Here is a 24,061-nt window from a genome sequence, read left to right as displayed (position 1 = left end):
CAAATGGCAGTCGGCATAGAGTACAATTCAAATGTTACTGAACAAAACTCCCAATGACAACAGTATGTTTTTCAAAAATAAAAAACTTAAAATGCACTGTTCCAAATTATTATGCACACAGAGTTTCAAAAGATTTTATAGGTTGTAGAGAATTGAAAATGGTCATTTGTTGAATTTGCAGCATTTGTAGATAAATTTCACTGAAATCAAAAGCTATTAAAATCCAAGTTATATATTAACATAGGACCCCTTATTTGATAGCAGTTTTACAATTCTTGCATCCATGGAACTTGTAAGTTTTTGGAAAGTTTCTACTTAAATGTCTTTGCAGGATGTCAGAATAGCCTCCCAGAGCTGCTGTTTGGATGTGAACTGCCTCCCACCCTCTTATTTGTTTGCTTGAGGATGCTCCAAAGGTTCCCAATAGGATTGAAGTCAGGGAAGAATGGGGACCACACCATGAGTTCCTCTCCTTGTACGCCGATAGGAGCCAATGATGCAGAGGTGTTCCTTGTAGCATGAGATGGTGCATTGTCTTGCATGAAGATGGTTGTGTTGCAGAAGGCACAGTTCTTTTCTTTCTACCACTGAAAGAAAGTGGTCAGTCAGAAACTCCACATACTCCACTATTCTCACCAGCAGGAAATAGATTTTTCGCACAATTACATCTTTCAGATGGTATTTTTCACACCTTCAGGGACCCTAAAGGGGACGACCAGCTCTCTCCCCGTGATTCCGGCTCAAAACATGACTCCACTGCATCCATCTGGACCATCCAGGGTTGCACTGCACTCATCAGTTAACAAGACTGTTTGAAAATGAGTCTTCATGTAGTTCTGGGCCCAATGCAGCTGTTTCTGCTTTTGAGCATTGGTTAGGGGTGGCCGAAAAGAAGGATTATGCACAACTGCAAGTCTCTGGAGGATCCTCCACCTTGATGTTCGCAGGGCTCCAGAGGCACCAGCAGCTTCAAATATCTGTTTGCTGCTTTGTAATGGCCTTTTAGCAGCTCCTCTCTTAATCTGATGTATTTGTCTGGCAGAAACCTTCATCATTGTGCTTTTATCTGCACGAACCCACGTGTGCTCTGACTCAGCCACAAATCTCTTAACATTATGGTGATCACGCTTAAATTTTCGTGAAATATCTAAGGTTTTCATTGCATGTCCAAGGCATTCAACTATTTCATGCTTTTCAGCAGCAGAGACATCATTTTTCTTTCCTATATTGCTTGAAAAAGGTGCTAATAATGTGAAACAACCTTCTTTAGTAGTTTTTCCTTTAATTGGGCTCACCTGGCAAACTAGTGATCATAGGTGTCCGAGATTGATTTCAGTGATACAAAGAGTCATGAGACACAATTACATCCATGGTTTTGAATGAAAAACAACTTAAACACAATTTGCATAATAATTTGGAAAGCGGTGTACACCTATCTGGAATAACCCTGACATATTACAAAACAATAACATGATTAATTTTCCAGATTGGAAAATTGTAAAGGAATGAAATACTTGGAACATATATTAGAAGGAACAGACTTTATTCCATTTGACAGAGTAGTTATACAAAACAAGAAAAGATTTCTAGAATATCAACAAATTAAATCCATAGTAAAAGAGAAATTTAAACCCGTGAGCGCCGTGGGGTACTGGGATGCTTCACCGCCGTGCTGGGGCTCTGGCTGGGCCTTGGGGGCTTTAGTCCTCGTTGGTCTGTCACAGAGTTTGAGGGCAGGTGGGTGCAGGGGGGCTCAGCCCTGGCGCAGGGGGCCTCTGGTGCATCGGCCAAACTGGGGGGCTCTTCAACTGGTAGGGAGGTGTTACATGCTTGCAGAAGTTCACTCTGCAGGTGGGGGTGAGACATAGGAGAGGTGGAGATTAAACTGGTGTCCGGGCTGGGCGCTCAGGTATGTACCGGCTCACTCCCAGTGGCTGCTTGGCGGTGCCGGGTGCCCGCGGCTCGGTTGGGCCTCCTCCGGGGGGGGCCCTCAGGCCTCTGGGCCTGTGGCTCGGTTCACTCTGGCACAGCTGGCTGCCAGCAGAGCCCGCGGGCACGCCACTGTAGCCCCCTCTGGCTTCTGCTCCGTGGCTACTGGGTGACCCCTCATCTGGGGCTCTCCTCAGCTCTTCCCAGGAGGGTGGCACGGATGCCCCTCCGGTGGTCCTCCTTGGGCTCTCGTACTCTGGGGCCTGGATCTCCTCCATGCCTGCTTCGTGCCCTGGGGGACAGGGCTGTGGCTCCCTGCACCCTCTAGCAGATCGTTACATGAAGAAACCTTTTGAATACAAGTGCACTCATCCACACAGGTGTGCACACAGGACAGACGTAAAAAACCATATAACTAAAACAGAGTGTGAATGTTAGATAGGAATTACCTCGGGAAAAAAAGCTCCTGTGAAAAAAGCATATATTGTAAATGCTAGTGGTCCCAGTATAAAACTCTGTGACATGTGTGATTTCATGTGTGATGAAGACTCCCCATTGTCTGCGACTTCGGAAAAAAACGTTGTAAAAAAAAAATCTACTTAACTTGCGAGAAACCGCCTCTGTCCGCCGATCCAGCAGTTTGAGTTCTTTGCATTTCAGGATACTGTTTTTTGATAAACGGTAAGCATTATACATATTGTCCTTGCAACACTGGAATTTCATAAATGAATGAATCGCGTGGCTTGCAAAAGTATGACGTCACAACAATGTGATTGGACGCTTGCAATGTTGAACCTGGAACAACATTTATTATGATGATGTGGGAACAACACCAACACGACGATATCAGATCATCCGCGCTAAAGTCGACCAAGACACAAAGATGAGTCTAAGAAGATCATTCATAAGCTTCACCAGTGCTGTTTCTGCACTTTTTTTTACTACCATTCTCTATAAAGTTGTATAATAACTCTTTATTTTGAGATCCCAAACATATTTTGTATTATATCTTCATGCATAGTGTACATACTATTCATTAATGCAGTTTGTACTCCTTTCTTACACACATATTACGTGACTGTTTTTAACTAACTTCATTTTTACTTTTCTTTGGTTTTTATTACTAATGTAAATTCATAAACTTCTGTATTATGGGTTTAGGGCAGGGTGGTACGTACAGGGATACGTAGAGAGTTGGTGTGACAGAGGATGCTAGGGGTAGGGGACATGGAGGTAAAGCACCACTGCAACCCCTAAAGAGAGCAGCTGAAATAAGGAGCTACGTTATGGTTACTTACTTACTGCCACCTTTAAAGCCTGTGGTACATAGTCTTTTATTATATTTAAAATTGAAGGATTAGTTAATAGAGATCCTTCTTTGAGCAGTCTGGTAGGAACGGGTTCTAAAAACATTTCGAGGGTTTAAAGAGAGAAAATTTAGAAGTTAATTCAAAAAGATTGATAGGAGAGAAACAGTTGATGTACATAGTGACACTTTTGTGGGAATGCTGCGAATATTTTTTTCTCTAATGTTTGAAATGTTATTTCTGAAGAAATCCACACAGTCATTAGTTTAAAGCTAAAGCTTAACAGGGCTTTGACTCTGTCAGCCTGGCTGCAGTCCTGAAAAGAAAGCTGGGGTCACTCCTACTTTCTTTGTTTACGTGAGTTTGCGTACATACGATTTTTTTGGAGGAGGACAGACATTTGTTTAGAACTCTTAAAGATGTCGAAGAAGCTCCTTTAAGCAATTACTTTGGTGTTCCTCCACCTCCAAAGAAATGTCAGAAGGAGACCGAAAAGCAAAAGAAGCACGTATTCTCGGAAAAGTGTTTGCAGGAGGTGAGCTGGCTTCAAACAAATGATGAACGCACAGAGATGTGGTGCAGAATGTGCCGTGAAAATCCCACTCTAGCGGACAAAACAGTGCCGTTAAATGTACCAAACGTGCACTGCAACTTCTTATCTGGTGTGCGTCTTTTATTTTGACAGTGAATGCGCACCTGCGGACCACTTATGTGCACCCCTGCAGAAGAACAGGAAGTTACAGTCTGAGTTTTTTCGTCCTTGTGCATGAAGTGCATTAGCAAGTTCAGCCACAGCATCACTTTTTTGTACAAGTTGTTCTGTGTCTTCCCAGTCCGTGAGCACTAGACTGATCTACACTGTCTTTCGGGGCATCCTGCTGTCTTCTTACTTCTGTGTCCAAATAAACATCCATTAAACTGAAATGACCTGTGACCGGCCTCAAAATGCTCCACATGGTAATTGACCATTACCTACAGTCATTAATTCTCCAGAAAGTCATTCTCACATGTAAACAAACTGTCGTGCATGGATGGATATATGCGGCGATTAGATCAGGAGGCAAATATCCCCAGATGGAGATCCCTAATGCAGTGAGCAAATGGCTCGACAAGGTGTCTAATTCCTGTGTTTATTTTTAGTTAGACTCAAAAACATTTTTTTAAACCACTGGGGCTTTGTCCTTGTTGTCCCAATATACACTGTTCTGTGTTGTTTTTTCTATGTTTGCTGATTATATAAAAAAGTAACATTTTGAATTTTCTAAGCAAAATCGCTTAAGGCGCTTCGAAGCAAAAATTTGAAGCGCCTTGAGGCGACTTTTGTTGTGATTTGGCGCTATATAAATAAAATTGAATTGAACTGAAAAAATCGAAACATCTTGAGATCTTTATCATTACGTTTAGATCATCTTTTTACTTGATATTGAACAATATGAACATTGTGCTCTACTGGACGAGACTTTTCTTAACAGCTTGTTCAGTTCAGAGTTTCAGGAGAATGAAGCATATCCCTGCTGCCACAGGGCGAGACGCAGGGGGACACACTGGACCACTGGCCGCTCACCAGTCCATCACAGGGCTAACGCAGACAGACAAGTATTCCTGCTCACTGTCACACCTGGCCAATTTAGCGTTGCGCATTTCCCGAACATGGATGTCTCTGCACTGTAGGACGAAGTCTACGAGAATTCATGCAATAAGAGAGAAAACATCTGAGCCCAGAACCTTCTTGTTATGAGGTGACTGTAATGACTACTTAACTACTGCACTGCTGTACACAAACAAAAGATACACACTTTTAATTAATAGAAACGAAAGCAAGGTCTATAACATATAACATAACATAACATAACATGTGCCAGCTGAACCACCTCCAGATCAACGCCAGTAAAACCAAGGAGCTGGTGGTAGACTTCCGCAGGCGCACGCATTCTCCACTGCAACCACTGTACATCCAAGGTATGGACATTGAGGCTGTGGACAGCTACAGGTACCTTGGTGTTCATCTGAACAACAGACTGGACTGGACTCATAACTCAGACGCCCTCTACAGGAAAGGGCAGAGCAGGCTGTACCTGCTGCGGAGACTCAGATCATTTGGAGTGGAGGGCCCACACCTGAAGACCTTCTATGACTCTGTGGTGGCCTCTGCTATCTTCTATGGTCTGCTGGGGCGGCAGCATCTCTGCTGGGGACAGGAAGAGACTGAACAGGCTGATCCGAAGGGCCAGCTCTGTTCTAGGATGCCCTGTGGACCCAGTGGAGGTGGTGAGTGACAGGAGAATGGCGGCTAAGCTGTCATCCCTGTTGGACAACATCTCCCAGCCCATGCAAGAGACTCTGACAGCACTGAGCAGCTCCTCCAGTGGGAGACTGTGGCACCCACGGTGTGGGACGGAGAGATTTCGCAGGTCTTTCCTCCCCACTGCTGTCAGACTCCACAACAAAGACTTTAACTGATCAAACACATCCACTAATGTGCAATAATCTTTTCTGGCATAGTTGTATTTTTTACTCAGTTGTATATAGCATTTGTATTCTATTTTTTTTCTTATTGTATATTTTATTCTATTTTATTCTACTGTATATAGTATTTTATTTATTCTATTCTGTACAGTTGTGTACTGTATTTATTCTTATTGTATTCTAATTTTTGCTTCATAACTTTTGCACTGTCCACTTCCTGCTGTGACAAAACAAATTTCCCACGTGTGGGACTAATAAAGGTTATCTTATCTTATCTTATGTATAGTCATCCAAGGTTTGACCCCAAAAAACGCAATAACACTGTATATTTAACCACGCTGTATATTTAACCACGCTGTATCCAATGATTGTACTGCTCATGTTTCACTTACTCTTAATTACAGTATAATTATGAGTTAATGCCATCATTCAAGCAAGGCACATTCTTATGAGGAAACAGTCTGTGATTTTTAGCAGCCACATCTCAGTGAAGCATGTGTGAGGACACCTCTGTTGATGTTTACCCACCAGTGTAAGTCTTTAGGGCAGGAATCCACTAGATGGAGCACAGCTCTAAGGCTTTGCTAATGTTCACCCGAGAGCATATTAATCCCCAGTCCAGAGGACTGGGAAGCTGCAGCGGTCGATGGAGATAAGGACAGTCTGGGAGAGAGCCACAGATGCTCCCTAATGCTGACTGAGGACTGCCTCGGGCATTAACAGTGTTATCTGCTCCACTTACTGATTAAAAGAGAGTCTTGAGGAGTGCAGAGTTAGATCTTTAAAGGTTGCATCTTCCCAGTATATTTATTTGTGGTGCTAAACCAAAGTTGTGTAATCCCGGAGCTAGATACCCAAAGGCATAAAAGGTAGCAAACACACAGAGCTTCAGGACACAGTTGGCTAAACAACAAGTGAGATTAGCCAGTTTCCTCCTGAAGCGTTTGGAAAATACACTCAGTCAGATTTCCAGTTTTCAAACATGTAGCGTAATTTATGTTTTTATATATTTGTATTATTTGTGCCTGAAAGATGGGTGTGAAAACAGTCTGATCATTTAATTATGGCAAACTGACCCTAATATAGACTAGGAGCTGTGTATGTTAATTATATTTTATTTGGCCAGTAAACATTCACCGTCAAACATCAGACTCTGCTCTTCAGTGCATTAATTTAGCATTTAGTTGTCGCTTGATAACCATGTTGATATTGAATACAAAAGATAATGAAGCATTGATAAGAAGCTAATTTGAAAAGGCTTTTATCAAAGCCGACATTTTGGCTTTCAGTAGTAAAAGCTGGTGTATTTCTGCTGTAATTAACACGTCATCTGTTCTGTTCGAGTGTAACAGTAATTATTTTCCTTATTTATCTTTTTTCTACTCTTATAAAATGTCTGCTGTCACTTTTTAGGAACTATGACCTGTTTGGGGTAAAAAAAAAAATAAAGTGTTATTTCTTTTGGAACATTCAATTCAATTTTATTGATCCAGCGCCAAATCACAACAACAGTCGCCTCAAGGCGCTTTATATTGTAAGGTAGACGCTACAATAATACATACAGAGAAAAACCCAACAATCATATGACCCCCTATGAGCAGCACTTTGGCGACAGTGGGAAGGAAAAACTCTCTTTTAACAGGAAGAAACCTCCAGCAGAACCAAGCTCAGGGAGGGGCGGGGCCATCTGCTGCGATCGGTTGGCTTCAAAGACATTTGTACAGTTTCATCTTCGCCACTGCATCAGATGAAGAGCTGTTTTTTGGTGGAGGAGCCAGGGTGAGGGTTGAGTTTTCAAGAAGGTGTCTTGGACTCAGGGAAATGACAGCGAATCATTTCCATACAGATATATGTTACATTAACTCAGACCTTCCCAAAGTGCGGGGCCCACCCCCTGGGGGGGGGGGGGGGGGAGCAGAGCCATTGCAGGGGGGGCGCGGTATGAAAAGGGGGGGGGGACAAAACGCTTGGACACTGCTAGCACGGGGTGGCCACAGAAACGCAAAGCAGGAGATGAAGCATCGCTGAATATGTTTCCAAGCCAACTTCATTTTAAGCCAAAGACTAGAAAATTGAGGCGACATTTGTTGTGATTTGGCGCTATATAAATAAAATTGAATTGAATTGAATTGAAAAATATGGTGAAGCAAATCTTCCTTTGGCTTCACCTGCACAACTGCCGAGGTAGGTCTCCCTGCAGGATTGGTTTTCCCTTCGTCGGGAGCAGCGCTGGGCTCCCCAAATCATGGACAAACAGTATCCCACATTCTTGATTTGTAGTTCACAAACACTTGTTGTAATGACTAACTACTCCTGACATTTTGGAGTTGTTAGCTCTTTATACAGTAAAGTTACAGTGAGATACAAATAACATCAGGCTGATCCTGCCACAGTTTGTTCCCTCGGTTCAAATCACGGACAAACAGGATCCCACAGCTGTTTATGTTTTTAAACCCATTTTGCCAAGAGAGGCATTTTTTGAAAAATGTATTGATAGCAATGTTGAATATTATTACACAGAAAAAAAACCCAACTACACGTAAAATAATCACACCATGACGCCTTTGTAAATGGAGGGACAGTAACTGCGTGTAATACCTGCCAGTCAGATTAACAGTATTTCGTTTCTATCTGCCATTCTGCAATCCATCTCATGTAAACAACGTGGCGCACAGCGTGACGTGAAAAAAGGCACACACCTTTGACATTGCGTGAGGAACTCTGTATTCCTCGTCCACAGGAAAACGCAAAAAAGGAGTTTTAAAACAATCTCCGTTTTCGGTGATTTGAAACGCCGTTTACGTGTGGACGAAACAGCTGCGTTTTCAAAAATACCCGTGTAGGTGCGGACGTAGCGTAAAAGAGTTAGTAGTTTATTTTATTACTACCTGTAATTTATTGCAGATTACTTGTATTTGCTTAATTGTTTACTAAATGTTTGAGGTGTGAAATAAACCGCAACAGAGCATAATAAGGGTGTGTGTGGTTGGAGGATGTGTTTGTGCGTTTGCCTTGCCGCGTGCACATGCGGGAGGGGGGGCGAACATTTTTCTTGTAAAACAAAGGGGGGCCCAGCAAAAAAAGTTTGGGAACCACTGCATTAACTGACTTGTAGTAACCAGCAATTCATGACAAGGAACCAAGTTTTGTTTTCTTTCCCAACAAGCCCATCACATAATGTAAGGTTAGATAAAAGCATTGTTTCTGAGATGTTTCACTTGTTGAAGATATGAACTACTACACTGATGCCAGGTCCACATGCTCTGTGGCATTTTAGTTTCACAAACAATATTTCCTAATTAATAGCTCTGAAATCCTGAAGCACCACTATACAAACATCCTTTGTTATGTATCACCTGGAGTGGTAACTGAGCTGCTCAGGGGGGGTCCCACACACCAGGAACACACTACTCTGACTTCACAGAGACACTCTTTTTGTCAGGCTTCCAGCTTTAGATATTGCTCATAGCCAATTCCCTCGCTCTTGTCTCTGTGGGATTTCTCCCTTTTTCTTCACCCAAAAAAGAAACTGCCATACAATAGCTAAAAAATACAGGTAGTGCAGTCTGCCTTTGGGTAATCCTCTGCAGTATCTAAAATAAATACCTTAAAAAGCTCTGTTTCACTCAAGTTTATTATTTAGAGCTTGTAGAAATCAGTCTTGGTACTTTTAACTCGTATAATTCATATGTTCACTTTCATATTTGATGTTGTAGCTGCTGAGACTTTCTAAGCTTATCCTTCAGCAGCTGTTTACAGGTCTCCATTATACAATGTTGGAGATGCTCATATATTACCAATAGTGAATAAAATTCAAATACGAAAATATATATGTATACTATGTCCATCCATCTTATTCTGCTTCTTCAGTTGAGGCTCTTGGGGGAGCTGGAGTCTATCTCAGTTGGCATGGGGTGGGAGGCAGGATACACCCTGGACAGGTCGCTAGTCTGTCTATAGAACCATTAACGTTCACACCTATGAGCAATTTAGACTCACTAATTAACCTAACCCACCTCGCCAAGAGGAGAACATGCAAACTTAGTAAGACCTTCATGTTGTGATTCAACAGTGCTAACCACGGCGCTAATATCAATCAATATGATTTAGAATAATAATAATAAGCTGGAAATGTAATTACATTATTACGGAGCCCCGCAGGGGACATGGGAGAAAAAAAATTAAGATGGACTTTTGCGAGATCTCGCAAAACAAACTCGGGATCTCGCAAAACTTTTGCGAGATCTCGCAAAACAAACTCGGGATCTCGTAAAACTTTTGCGAGATCTCGCAAAACAAACTCGGGATCTCGCAAAACAAACTCGAGATCTCGTAAAAGTTGAATTCCAACAATGGCGGCAGCTACTTAGTTGTAATATTACTCTTTCTGGGTCACACTTTTAAGATATTTTGAGGCATGAATGTTGTTGTGTAAACGTCAGATACCTGCTCGGTTTACAAGACATCACATATTTGCAAAAGTGCTCCGACGTTTTCGGAGATCTGACACCCACCATCTCTAACGGAAGGTCGAGACCTACTACAGCCGGGAGGAACACCGCTTTCCCAGCACATCGTGCCTCGACCTCCCGGTCGGCTTCGAGCTGGCGGCCTCCGAAGAATGCGGCTAAAACTTTTGCGAGATCCCGAGTTTGTTTTGTGAGATCTTGCAAAAGTCCGTCTTAATTTTTTTTTCTCCCATGTCTCCTGCGGGGCTCCGTACATTATAGAAATGACATAAAAGCAGAAATAAAAACATGTAACCCCATCTTTACTGCAATCAGTCGGAGTGCTCACAGGGTTGACCCTGGTGTCAGGATGGAAATGGGATGAAATGAGTCAGCCTTTTCTATTGAGCTTGAAATGTCAAACAACATCCAGCAACGCAACAGCTGCAGGATTTACTTGCTAGCTACAACTTTTATTTGATATAGGCTCTTAATATTTGGCCTAGCCATTATTGATAAAGCCAAACGAGACTTTCTGTGCTAGATAGAATCTGAATGTTTTCTATTCCAGAGATGTTTTAGTGTGGCGGTTTAGATAGTTCTGAACTTTGCTTCTTCGTTGCATGTGATATATAATGGATAGCTCCTTGTATCAGGATTTCAAGCCATACTCAAGAAAGAGTGCCATCCAAAGCTTTGTTCAGTCAGTCCTAGAAGTCATAAGGAAAAGAGTTTTATCCTGTGGGCACATCCTGTGCTAAAGCTGAGGCAAATAGCCATCAATCAGTGCCTAGTGAGAGCCACGCGTGAAGGTAATATGCCTTCACAACATAACCTTCTCATCTTTCTGCTCATTACTCCTTCTCAGACCTCAGCTGGCCTCACAATAGCTGCAATTACACAGGCAGCGGTCCCCTGGGTACCGACAGGCTCGCGGGGGCTGTTATGGCCGAGCAGGAACGCCGTGGGCCACCTTTGTTGGTGTCAGACCGTAGAGGTAATGATAATGCCAGCATTGACTGTTTATCACTCTGTAGAGAGAGCTGCGTGTTCTTACTGAGGAATTGTCACAGCATTCGAGCACAGCGGGTGAACGGGGAGGAAACCTCGTATCGGATAAGGAATCCTATTATGCCAGTAAATGACTTCTTTAATGAACTCCGAGGAGAGCAGGTCAGAGTTGAGGTGCTGCCCTGAGATAATGGCACAAACGTGGCTTTTCCCCCTCGTGCTTCCTCAGTCATGCCTGTAAAGATGTTTCCTCTCATGCAGGGGGAACAAGGCATCAAACTCGTATTTTGATCATATCGTGCAAATTTCAGACTCCCTCTAAAGTCACCCGCAGCACTTCTCACTGGCTGTCTCAGACCTGCATTTGCTGAGAAAATGTACACCACGCGGTAAACCGTTAAATTTCCATGAGGATAAACAACATAATAGGATCTGTTCTGCCAAATGAGTGAGCAGAATAGTATGACAGCTAGGAGAGGGCTTTTGCTAGAGGTTTTTTTGTTGTTGTTGTTGTTTTAAAGAAATAAAAACTACTGTATTTTTCCAATACTCAGCTCTTGCTGGAGTGGCAGCGCAACAGATCCGACAAACTGTGACTTTGCCTTCCTTCATTGCCTTTCTCTGCCTTCTTCTGTGTAATGTTGACAGACAAATAATGATATTTCTTGGGGAGGAGCTTAAAGCACTCATCAAGCAGCAGCCTAACAAGCTTTTCACTGGCCGGGGAGGTGCTGAATAAAACGTCTTACTCCTGTTATGTTTCGTTTTTCTGTAGGCATCATGTGGTTGCCACTTTGAACCAACGCTATAGAGCTTTGTTGCCATGACGTTCTATCCAGCAGGGATTGCAGTTTGAAATAAAAATACTTTTATTCATGTGGAAAGAGAACCTAGAGGACAAACCCCCAATCTTTCTAATATTGTCACATTCAATTAGAAATCATCTTTGCAGAACAGCGAGCACAGCTGCATTGCTATGCACGTTGGTAAAAGACAAAAAGTGATTTTTGCTTTCAGTTTGGATGAATCTTCAAAACATGATTTCCAATCTTTAAGCAATTCAAGAAATCCTACTTAGTATTCAGCCCAACAATGTTTCACTAATGCCTGTTAACAGCAGCTAACAGTGGCAAAAACAGCAACAGAAAAGTAAAAGCTATCCTCAACAACTCACCTCAGCATCACTTTACTTGGTCAGAAATGAGCTTCACTGGCTCATTGACTCATATCAAACTTCAATTTTCACAAATAGATGTGGACACTCTGCATATTGCCACCGCAGCCTCTTTATACTCTTGACTACTAAATGTTTTGTATGTGCTGATCCGTTTGATGCCAAGTTTCTGAGCACCTTTGAATGTTTTAAACATGAGTCTTGAGGTCTTGTTTAGCTCATGCGTTTTGTTTTTGTGTTTTGTTTTTTTGTTAAGCCTGTGCAAAATTTTTTAATCACAGTCCACTGCTAATTACTATAGTATAGTATAGACTATAATGACTATAGTCCATTGTTTACTGTTTTTGGACTATAGGTGTCACAGAACACGGAGTGTTCAGGTAACAGGACCCCAAAGCAGACTCAGCACACCGCAGCTCAGAACTATGTACACGTTTTTATTGAACTGAAGAATCTTTTAACAACGTTAAGGAAACGAAAAACTAAGGCTCATGCCACGGGGGAAAACGAGGAGCGTGGAGCCCAGGAGCACCGTAATTGTGGGGAAACTGCAACAGAAAGGGGAGACACAGTTAACAGCACGCAGATTGTCAAAAAATGAACAGCTGGACTTCATAAGCTGCCGAGGCTTACAGGTAGAGCAGGACCATGGAGCTTGGAGGGGAGAGGTGCCCGTGAAGGGAATCCTAGGGAGGGAGGCAGTCAGGCAGGCCACAGGCTTCCACGCCGAATGCTGGTCACACTGGGAGGAGACTTACAGACTGGCGAGGAGAAGCCGTCAGAGCTGGCTGAAGTAGTCCTCCGGTGATTGCCTCAGATGAGACGCAGGTGATTTGGAGGCGGCCCAGCCCGAGGGTGTGGCCACCGCAGCCTCCCACGGCTCCCTGGATGCCGAGCCACGGGCCGTGACAATAGGACTAAAGGACTGTATTTGTCCTATAGTGGCCACCGTAGCTAGGATTATGAACTTAAATTGAGAGGGGTATGAAAATGAGATTTTACATACTGTATATTAAAAGTGGGGGGGATGCTATTTTATGGTTTAAACAGTACATCTGAGTCCAGGAGTGGGTAGATGTGTTGCAAAGAGTCACTCTTTAAGCTGGGATGTCAGTAAAAGGGGAAAACACCTCACACTTGTCTTTTCTTGGAGGTAGTCATGATATTGTTTTTGGTTGTGGACACAAAATAAAAAAGAAACAACTTTGTAGTGTGTCATTTCAAAAACTCTGAGACCAAATTAGTCATAGAATGATTTTGAAATCATGAATTTGGTGGACAACTACCAGAATTTCCTTTTAAAAGTGTGACATTAGCCACTGTGCGTTTTACTCTGTGGTTTCCATGAATTTGAAGTGTATTGTGGCAGTCTTTATGTTCATTACACAGTGAATAGGATACCCATATTGCTTGTTGTTCATGGCCTGCCGGAGCTGGTGTTGTAGCGTTGGGTTTGTTGTTTCCGAGACAGCTAAAGCCTGTGAACTAAAGAAGCTCAGCTGGAGTGAAGGGCTTGTCCTTCCCCAGGTGCCAAATGGAGTCTGCAGTTATTACCATAATGCTTTCCTCCAGCTCATTTTACTCCAGCTTACTGCTGGGTTCAGGAAGAGCGGCAACCAGTTAAGCTAATGCAGCAGAATCTACTTTCTATCCTTCACTACTGGAACATATTCACTGATAGAAGATGTCAGGCTGTGAGATTAGCATCGCATATCCAAAAACACGAGTTATGCAGAAGTCTGTATTTTTACATACTATGTATGAATAATTACGAACGCTGGTGTGGGATTTCTTTTGTCTACGCCTTGTGAGAGGTGAATGGTCATTGTGACATCTCACTTTGTCTGCTTACACACTTCAGGCTCTAGAAACCACATGATAGATGAGCTCCCATCTGACTGCATCACACCTCTCAATAATGTGCTGCTCCCATACCCCCACCCACCCTCACTGCTCCTTAATAAGCTGAGAGGAACGTGTGTGGCTCAGTCCATAAACTGACCTCTGGTGGCCTTGAATAAAACAGGGACATTTACTGCAGTGTTGTTAGCGCCTGAATTCAAACACGCGTTTCAGATAGCACATTGCAGTTTGACTGTAGACTTTTGAAAACGAACACATCAGGTTCAGCGTTTTGTAAAGCTATTTTATATCCGTCACTATGGTGATGGAAGATAGTATCTTAATATTCCAATTGGCTGGCACTGCCACAAAGATGAAGCTGCAAGGGGATTTAAAAATGAACTTTTAAAGGAGTCGATCATGTGTAGGCCACTGATGATTTAACCAGATTCATGCAAGCCCATAGGGGCTCTCGTGTGGATTTTGTGTGGGCAGGTCTAATAAGGGCAAGTGTGGTGTGCCCACAGATTGGCACTGAGGCTCAAAATGGCAAAACTGCTGTGGGCCCCTTATAAGGTTGCCTTCATTGGTGCCACATGTTTTTTCTGTGAGTAATCCTACCAACAAAATTCCCACTTCACGACCCAAATGGGCAAAACTGCTATAGGCCCCACATGAGGTAGCCTGCATTATCCCCACATAGGTTTTCTGTGAGGTTCTGTGAAGAACCAAAGTGTAGGGCCCACAGGATTCCCCCATTAGGCCCCATAAAGGCACAACTGCATTGGCTCATGAGCCTCACATGGACCCAAAATCGGTGCCACATTCTGTTGGCAAGCCAGTTATGGACAGTGTTGGGGAGTAACGGAATACATGTACCGCCGTTACGTATTTAAAATACAAAATATGAGTAACTGTATTCCGTTACAGTTACCGTTTAAAAAGGTGGTATTTAGAATACAGTTACTTTGTTGAAATAAATGGATTACACGGCGGTACTTCCCTGTTTCATATTGTGGCGGGTCAGGACTGTTTGGGTTTTGTTTGACAGCTACGTTCTGTTGTTCCAGGTGGCAGCGTTACAGTTGCCATGGTTACAGGGTGACGCTCTCTCTCTGCGTGTTTCCTGGGTGAGAGAGGCCTTTTTGTTGTTGTTGTGCTAAGCTAATAGGCAGAATGCTACAGGTATAGCTCTAAAGAATGTAGCATCATGGGCAGTGTAGTCCGTGCTGCAGGGAGAATGGACTGCCATACACGTTATGTGTCTGTGAGCGAGGGAGGGAGAAAAAGGAAAAGTACAAGGAAAAGGAAAAAACGGGAGCTGGAAGCATGTAAATATAATAATAACCACTGCAGCCAAGAAGAGAGCCTGACGAGCCCAGTTGTAAGTAAGCTATTAAGACTCAACTGTACACCGTGTTCGTGTTTTCCTCCAAAAACAATAAGTTCTGTTGGAGCAGCCTTTCAACGCCTCTCTCTGTCTCTCGCTAGCAAAGTTGACCCAGACAACAAAGTAAAGCTAGTTTTCAGCTACGAACCGACACAGAACCCACCGTATTAGTCAGAGGTCCCTTTACTACGGTTCGGAGCCGCGGACCTTCAGTAACTGTAATAAATCAGTACATTCATGTAGTTGTTAACAGCATGATAATATATTAAGTAATCCAAAGTATTCAGAATATGTTACTCTCATTGAGTAACGTAACGGAATACGTTACAGAATACATTTTGGGGCATGTATTCTGTAATCTGTAGTGGAATACATTTTAAAAGTAACCTTCCCAACACTGGTTATGGATTTGCCCATAGGAGCTGTGCTCCACACAGCCTCACACCTGCCCACTGTGGGCTCACATGGACATGCTTGCTGGTTAACAATATGCAGTAACACAAAACATTCAACAGTAAGGTAGCGAAGTTAACAAAATGCTTTTAGTTTACCTTTGCAAAGTGAACAAGTCAGTGAATGGTAGGCAGTGGGCCAAATTACTGGGAGCCATATGAAGGGGATTTCTTTTTTTAAAAAGCTTTCAGTGCATATTATTTTATTAATTAACATGTAAAATTATGTTTACAGTAGTGCACTGAAAACAGTCAAAATTCAGGAGGGTGATGACACCATAGGCATCTGTGTGAAAGTTAAATTTGTCCAAAGCCTGGATGTCATGAAGTTCTTATTTAATCAATTGTAAATCTCTCAGTTTTATTAAAGAGAGGAAGAAATTCACTGGGAGCCCCTTTAACATTTCTGTCAAGCTTAGCTGTTCACTTGGTGCTTCTATTCTAGTATAATGCTGTATAATTACCAAAGACTTCATATAAGTCATTAGTGTTATTAGTGTAGGCCTTTAACAACTGGCTCATCCACATAACACACAGAATAGGATTGCATTTTGAGTTTGCAGCATCATACGTCAGTGTACTGTTCATTACTGTAAACTTTTCTCTGCTCTTTTCATGACTCGCAGCCTTTTACAAAATGCTGTCTGTTCTCACTTCAAAGCTGTTTGCCCGGCTGAATAATTGCCGTATCGCTCCGTGTGGCTCCCCCACCCAGCCCACTCTGTGGCTCTGTGAGCCGACGGAGCTGAAAGCTGTAGCAGTGATTGTCTTAAACCTGGCTGACAGGATGCTACTGACAGCTGAATCATCATGGCAGAGAGCAACAGCGCCCATCCAACAGGGATATCTGTATTAAACAGAGAGCGATCATGGGACTTGTTTACACTGGTTACGAGAAAACTGATTCACTTCGCTTTGATTATTATGAAAGTATTCTTCCTTGGTGAAGTATTGACAAGAATCAAAGACATGTTGTAACATGTTTTTCTTTTTCCAAGTAAAACTTGTGGAGTAAAAATGGTGATATGTGAACACCATGATCCGTCGCAGGTTGTAGATTTGTACACGTTATGATAAGCTAGTGACGGTGTTCGTCATTAATTCATTCATGCACGTGAATCGTCTGCTCTCTTTTTTTGGCATCATTTTAATAATTAGTACGTAAGACGTTTTTGATGTTGGAGCATGTTTTGTTTGGTTGGGGATTTTTGTTCTTGGAAGCTTCTGAGAACTTTTGAAATTGACCCTCACGTCTCATCTTCATTCAGTGAGAAAGATTCACATCAAGGGTCCATTACTTTCTGTAGATCCTGTGTTTGGAGTTGTCTTGGCAACCAGCTCAGGCTTTATATGTACAAAACGTGATTGAGGTTGGCCCTCATGGGTACTTGCCTCGCCCCTCTGCGCACCATGTGCTGCTGCTGATTAGCCTCTCCCTGAGCAGGCTGGGCTGGTGCAGGCTGTGCAGCATCTGATAAAGCCTAATTGATACGGCCGCCGAGGGAGGCCTTTGTGTGCTTTGTTGGCCCAGCGAGGCGCAGCAGAGTCAGACCATGTCAGTGTGGCTGCTTAGACAATAGGAGCAGCTGTAACTCAACTCTGAGGAGCAGCAATGATGGAAACTGAGACCATCTCTGCTATTGATTAACTTGAAAAGATTGAGCATGGTGGGAAGGAGTAGGTTGAATCCACCATAAGATTGCCAAGGTGAACCTTTTGCTCAGGAAGCCCAGACAGATCCACGGTGTCTGGTCTTTGACATCTCTATCACACCAAAAGGAGCTTATAACTGGACATATAGCACAGGACTGCAGCCGACCGCTCAGCGTTAACAAAGGCAGCAGCAGCAGAGGGATGCAGGTTCAACCCCCTCCATGTGGCCCAGATACACACAGGCAGACGCTGAGATGGATTGTACCATGTGGGGTGTCAGTGTTTTTGACATGCAGTCTGAACTGTGCGTGATTTGTTTTGTTCCTCTAAATGTAAGCCATTCTTTTTATTTCTGAGGATTCCACGCAGAATGACATTTTTAATCTAAGCCTCTTTAACTGGCTGACAAAATGTTGAAGTTCAAAGCTTTTTGTTTGGACTACTGGCAGTTCCTGTGTCTACAGCCTCTGCACGGTTTCTATAAAAGGTAAGATGCTCGAATTTCACATTTTCCATGACTAGGGAAAAAGCCAGCTTGCTAAAAGAAAGAATGTTTTGTCACATCACGTCAGTTCCTCTTGCGGAAATGCAATCATATATGTAGTCTTTTAGTTCCCATTTGAATTCCCACATGAACACAAAGTGTCATGTTTGACAGACAGCGGACACTTTTCACCCTCTCTGCTTTTTTCATGTCGAGAGAGGATGAAACGGGGACAAAGGACCCACATGTCAGCGAGGTCAGCTGCTCTGAATGGAAGAGCTATTGTTGTGGTTTGCCTCGGACAAGCTCCAGCGCAGTATTCAGTCCATTGTATGTGTGGTCCCACTCATAGTTATCGGCTCAGGCAGCATGAGGAGGCACGTGCTCTGTGGTCCTTTGTCCAGCCCCGGTGTCGCATCCAGATGAGGGTCTTTTGTTGTTGTTTGTTGTTGTTTATATTTTTTTCTGAGTTTGTACAACAATATCCATGTTTACCTTCATGTACTTTATATAAACACATTTTAAAGAGTTTGTACAAAAACACACTTATTAATTCCTGCTGGTTAAAGTAGAATTTTAGAGAATTCACACATCAGCAGCTGTACAGGGAAGCTGTAGTACTCCGCTGGAAATCCATATCACACCCTGGAGGCTACAGTGTGGAAAACAACTTTATAGAGATATTGAATTAAAAGAATACAATCAGATTATTTTAATCACTATTCTTTGCTTTAGTTTAATGTCTACATTATGAAGAAAAAACTATTTCTTTATGCCAATTATTTGTTTCCATGATGCCTTTAAGTCCTGTTGGACCTCTCTCTCTATTGCTATAAATAAATATATAAAACATCTGCGTGTAGAGAGAGAGCGAGTTGTTTTTTTAAAATTAGCGACATCATCGTTGAAATACACTTCTTATAACTGCTTCTGACAGTTTCAAGTGTAGACATGAAACCTGCCGTGTGCTTGTCAGCTCCAATACAATACAAAGGCTACGTCCACACGTACCCGGGTATTTTTGAAAACGGTAGATTTTTCTATGCGTTTGCACCTTTCGTCCACACGTAAACGGCGTTTTCGGTCACTGAAAACGGAGATTTTTTGGGTCAATAAGAGGTTGTATACAAAGAACACTGTTCAGTCTGTTCGAATGGAACAATCAGCAATATGCTGTATCTGTCTGTTTGCTGTTCCTCAGAGTTTTCACTTATGTGTAGAAAATTCAATGCATCTCTTTAATCTGAAGAAAGTGAAATAGAGCCTTAAGGAGCCTTTAAATTAAAACGTAACCTCCGATTTCAGGTTTCTGTGTTTTAGCCTCTGTGATTCCAGTAGATCGGTGACCTCACTGATAATATCTCACTCTTGCCCAGTGTCTGCTAATGGATTTATCTGTGTTTTAATAGCTGTGGACGGACCACAATGACGGGTGTTGTGTTGTTGGGACCGGAAACCTGTGATTGTGCCGTACTGAGAAATAGATATAAAACAGCGAGGTGAAAAACTCTCCAATCGAGCTCTACCCTGTCAGCTGCTGTGGGTCACTGGTGCTCATGAAATTGTCCAAACATGGCAGTTCATCAGCGCTGAAGCCCCCCCCCCACAAACACACACACGCGCACACACACATGCCTTCCCCCACCTCTTTCATCATTCACACTGACTTGACTTCCTCATCCATTTTTCCTCATGTGGATGTGACCTGAGCCCCAACATGTACAGCTGCCAAGTCCTAACAGAATAATTGTTCACATAAGTGGCTCCTTTATGCATCTCAATTCACCCGTACAAAGATTGAGACTTTGGCTTTTTCCTAAAGGATTCATCCGATTACAGTGTTTCTATCTGGAGTTAGCAGGCAGAGCAGTGGCTTTTTAATATTGCACATTCACTGTGGCCTGGACTGAGAGGGTTTCACTAAATGCACGACATCAAAAGCCATCCTAAAGGCATCAGGCAGGTCTGTGGTCCTTCTAAGACAGATCCCAGTGGAGTTTGTCCTCGCAGACACCGATGAATCCTGATAAATCTCCAGATGCTTTTCAGCTTCTTACCTACTCACCCACGTGATTGGAGTGTTTTTTTTATTTGTTTTTTATTTAGATGTACAAAAAATAAGCAAACTGTTTAACACTCACTGCAATATAGGTTACATTAGACAGAGAGTTCATATAACTTAAAGTTGCATTAATGTCAAAGTGTTAAAATATATGCTCATTTCAATTTGATGCCAGACACACATTTCAGAAATGTGCTTCCTAATGTGTTGGATCACCTTTTTTTAATCACAATCAGCAAAAACTGACCAATTGCTGTCATTTTAAAAGCAAAACACGTTTGTTTGATACAAGATTTCGGCTGCTCGGCAGTTCAACGCCTCATTTGTCATGTTTCGTTTCAGACAGGCCAGTTTAGCACCCAGATGTTTTAGTGAGCCATGTTGCAGAATGTGGTTTGACATGATCTTGCTAAACAAAAAGCGAGACCTTTCATTGGATGGCAGTATACTGTATATTCCACCCAAACATGTAAATATCATTCAAGATTAATGAGTTAGTCGAGCCGTGTGCACCAAATTACTGCCGTGTAATTACAGGTTACATAATATTACATCCAATGATCCTCTGCTTACTCAAAGGGGTTTCTGTAAGTGTTCCTCAGCCGCTCTGTACTGACTGACCATGCAACTTTGTTAAAGATATTACAGTGTGGACATTCTGGTGTTGTCTGGCCTGCGAGTGAACATTTTGTAGCAGCTTGTCCGCCCCGGCTTGCACCACCCAGTAGCAGATATGGCTCGTAGCGGTCAGTTTGATATCACTCACTCTTTCTGTGATTTTCTCCATGGCGTGAAATGGAAACATCAAAGTACGAAGCCCCTGTCAAATCAATCTGCTGCGTGAATGTGTACAGAGCGTGGCAGTGCGAGCCTGGAGCTGCAGTCACTGTGGTTCACAGCTCTGCTGCCTGTGGCCACTGATTCTCCCTTTTGTTGATTAGCTTGCATTACATATTAATTATATCTGCCGTTTTTCATCTGTTTCTGCTCTTGTTTCTTCATTGAATTGAAATATTGTGAAAATATTGTGAGTCTTTATCAAGCGGATAATTCACACTGATGTTTTTATACTGTAGCGTTAGCCTCAGCATTCATTCTAACTCTTAGTAGCTGACCCAGCCATGAGAGTGGAGGTCAAAGATAGACAGAGAAATGTTTGGCAGCTGCTCATACAGGAAGACCACAGCAGGCAATGGAAATACTTGGTTATTCTTAAACATCTAAAATAACAAAGGCAAAAGTCTCAGATGGTCACTGTAAGGATTTCCTTTACTATGTGTCAGCATATCGTTTACATGCAGCTGAAGCTTGTTTGGAGCCGTTGATATGCCTGGCTGTTATGGTTATTTAGGTCACTACACTATAATACTCTAGTGTAGATGCTACCTCCAAAAAGTAAATTCTAATCAGTTCTTTGCCTTATAATATATGAATCAAACTCAAATACACTGAATATACAAACATAAGAAATCAAGGTATCTTATTTAACTTTCCAAAACATTTCAAAAGTAACAAAGGATACATTATAGATGTGTTTTTAAGCACTGATGTTTAAAATAAAAAGATTTTTAATCCATTATATTCTGATAAACAAACAGGTAGTAATGATGATTAATGTCCGAAGGTGGTTTTATGTTTTCAAGTCTAGGATAAAAACAACATGCATGAATGCCAGCTTACTGTGGGAAAAAGATCCATTCAAATGGAGACTCCAGTCTGCACTGAGGGCAACATCTACAGTCCTCACTCAGTGCAAAAATAAAAAATAAATTCGAAGTAATCAGTCGTAGAAAGATGAGCTTTGGGAGAACGAGCTAATAACCGGTGTCAACATTTAAACACGTACTGATGGAGGCTAGTTTTTTGTAACTCTCCCCATGAGTTCAGTTGAGCTTCTTTCAAGTTTTGCATCACGAGTCACCCTGCATTCAAAGTTCAAGTTTCCACCTCTCCTCCTTTCTGTCATTCTTTGTAGCTGAAGGATTTTCAGACTGCACAGCTGTTCGCAGCTAAAGCCCCTTCCAGACACGCAAGTCTTACTCTGATTGCAATTGAAGGTGTCAGTGTCATGTGTGGAAAAGCTGCTGACTTTTCTACAGAAGAAAGATCTCAGACCTCAGACCTGGTGATATTTATGCATTAGTATCATTACAGTAGAAGAGTGTGTGAATGCATTAACACGGGCAAATATGAATTAGTGGCATAAACTCCATAAAGGCAGTGTTTTTCTACTTCTTATTTAATAGCACTATTACATGATATTTTTCATTCTCTCCATCTGTCCTTATCATGCTTTTTAAATGCTCTTGAAGCATGAACAAGATTACTGCCAGACATGGCCGTTTAAGAAGTGATGCTTAAAAAGCTGCAACCTAATCCCAGACTGCACTCAAAGCAACAGTCTTTACAAAACATCAGCTATTAAAAAATATAAAAACAGGAAAGTAAATACTTGGTCCAGTTAACTCAGTTGCTTAAACCCTCACGTGTTACACACTTGGTGCATCGTCTCTCATGAGACGGATGATAAACACCAGACAGCAAAGAGGTTTTTTTTACTTTTTCTTTACATTCACTGACTCAGCATGTCGACTTGGATGTTTTATTTTCCTCTTACTGCTGTTTAAAGATGGCTGACGCATCAAACCCACTGTAGCATGACCAAAATAATCTTATTCAGCTGCAGCATGTTTCACGACCCTTAGGTCAGATACCATCTATTGAGAGTTTGTGAAAAACAGTGAGACTTGACACCACAGGAGAAAACAATACCTGAACCTTTGCACATCCCGTACTCAGCCAGTGGGATGATTTAGAGGAGGAATGGCGTGGCAGCAGTAAAAGATAAGCTACTGAGGGAAGGGGCTGCAGCCAGCTAGTGGAATGTGAACACTCACTAGTGTTACACACTAAAGCAAGAAGGGATTTTCCTCCCTGTCTGGTCCACTCAGAAGCTGGCCTTACTTGGTAATGCTGGATAAGTCTCTGCTCTGCTCTCAGACAAGAACAGCTTGTGTCTACTTTTGCAAATGTAGAATAAAGAAATGAAAAAAGAGGAACTCAGAAAGGAGCGGTGACTGAAAAAACCCAGCCTACAGGACGGAGAATTAGTCATTTTTTCTCAGGAGCGAGCAAAGACTAGTACATGTTTTGTGGTCAAGTGAAGAGAGAGAGAAGGAGTGGCATGGGTGGATGCTGCTTCTCCTGAGGCAGGCTTTTTCCAGCTCTGAGTTGCCTAAAAACATTTGGGTCTCTCATTCAAGAACTGAAACAAGCCAAATCTGTCCTGACGATGTCAGGGGCATGTGGACTCTAATGTGGAAATACTGCATTTCAGTGCGCACGATAAGGTAGGGGGATCCTCTTACTCCAGAGCTCAAAAGTGTGGTGTTGGTGTGTGGCTGGGAAAGCATTCGTGCTCATGCTGGTTCCTTCCTCGGGGTAACGCTTTTTAATAAAATTGGACACCTGTAGATCAGGGGTGGTAAGTTAGCCTTTTCTTTTTTAAATAGATTATTGCAAAATGAGTTAGGCTGCAATATGAGACTGTATGGTTTACCACACGTTTTAAATCAAACTTTTAAAGCTGTGGTATGCAATAAATCATCAGATGACTTAAGATGAACAGCTGTTTAGTTGATTTCTTGTTTTTTTTTCTCTGTTTTAAATCATTTAAATCCTTTGTTTTCAACATTTAGTCCATCAAATGTTACAGAATAGTGAAAACATCCATCTTGAAACAACTCATTTTTATACAAGAGCCCAAACATCCAAATGTGTGCTACTTCAGATTGAAAGTACTCGTTTAATTAGCTTAGTGTTGATCCAGTAAATTTTTCTTTG

The 24,061-nt window shown here is 42.3% G+C and overlaps 1 protein-coding gene across 6 annotated transcripts in view; it reads left to right on the top strand.

Annotated features, from left to right (window-relative positions):
- The window catches only part of iqsec1b (IQ motif and Sec7 domain ArfGEF 1b), a 261,941-nt gene that overhangs the window by 174,156 nt on the left and 63,724 nt on the right, over positions 1-24,061 (top strand). The window contains exons 1-2 of one of the 6 annotated variants that reach the window (XM_085161065.1): positions 15,840-16,309; positions 16,390-18,159. The exons of 3 other annotated variants lie outside the window; for them this stretch is intronic. In XM_085161065.1, coding sequence (XP_085017191.1) covers positions 18,083-18,159 — 77 coding nt within the window. In that variant the 5' untranslated portion in view covers positions 15,840-16,309; positions 16,390-18,082. Of the gene's footprint in view, positions 1-15,839; positions 18,160-19,263; positions 23,569-24,061 lie in introns of those variants that run through there. 2 more of the 6 variants (XM_085161064.1, XM_085161061.1) reach the window with 2 other exon arrangements.

The sequence above is a fragment of the Neolamprologus multifasciatus genome, chromosome 5 (assembly GCF_963576455.1).
Source record: "Neolamprologus multifasciatus chromosome 5, fNeoMul1.2, whole genome shotgun sequence".
Lineage (NCBI taxonomy): Eukaryota > Metazoa > Chordata > Actinopteri > Cichliformes > Cichlidae > Neolamprologus > Neolamprologus multifasciatus.
The sequence above is the reverse complement of the archived record's forward strand: the minus strand, read 5'-3'. Positions and strand labels throughout refer to the sequence as shown.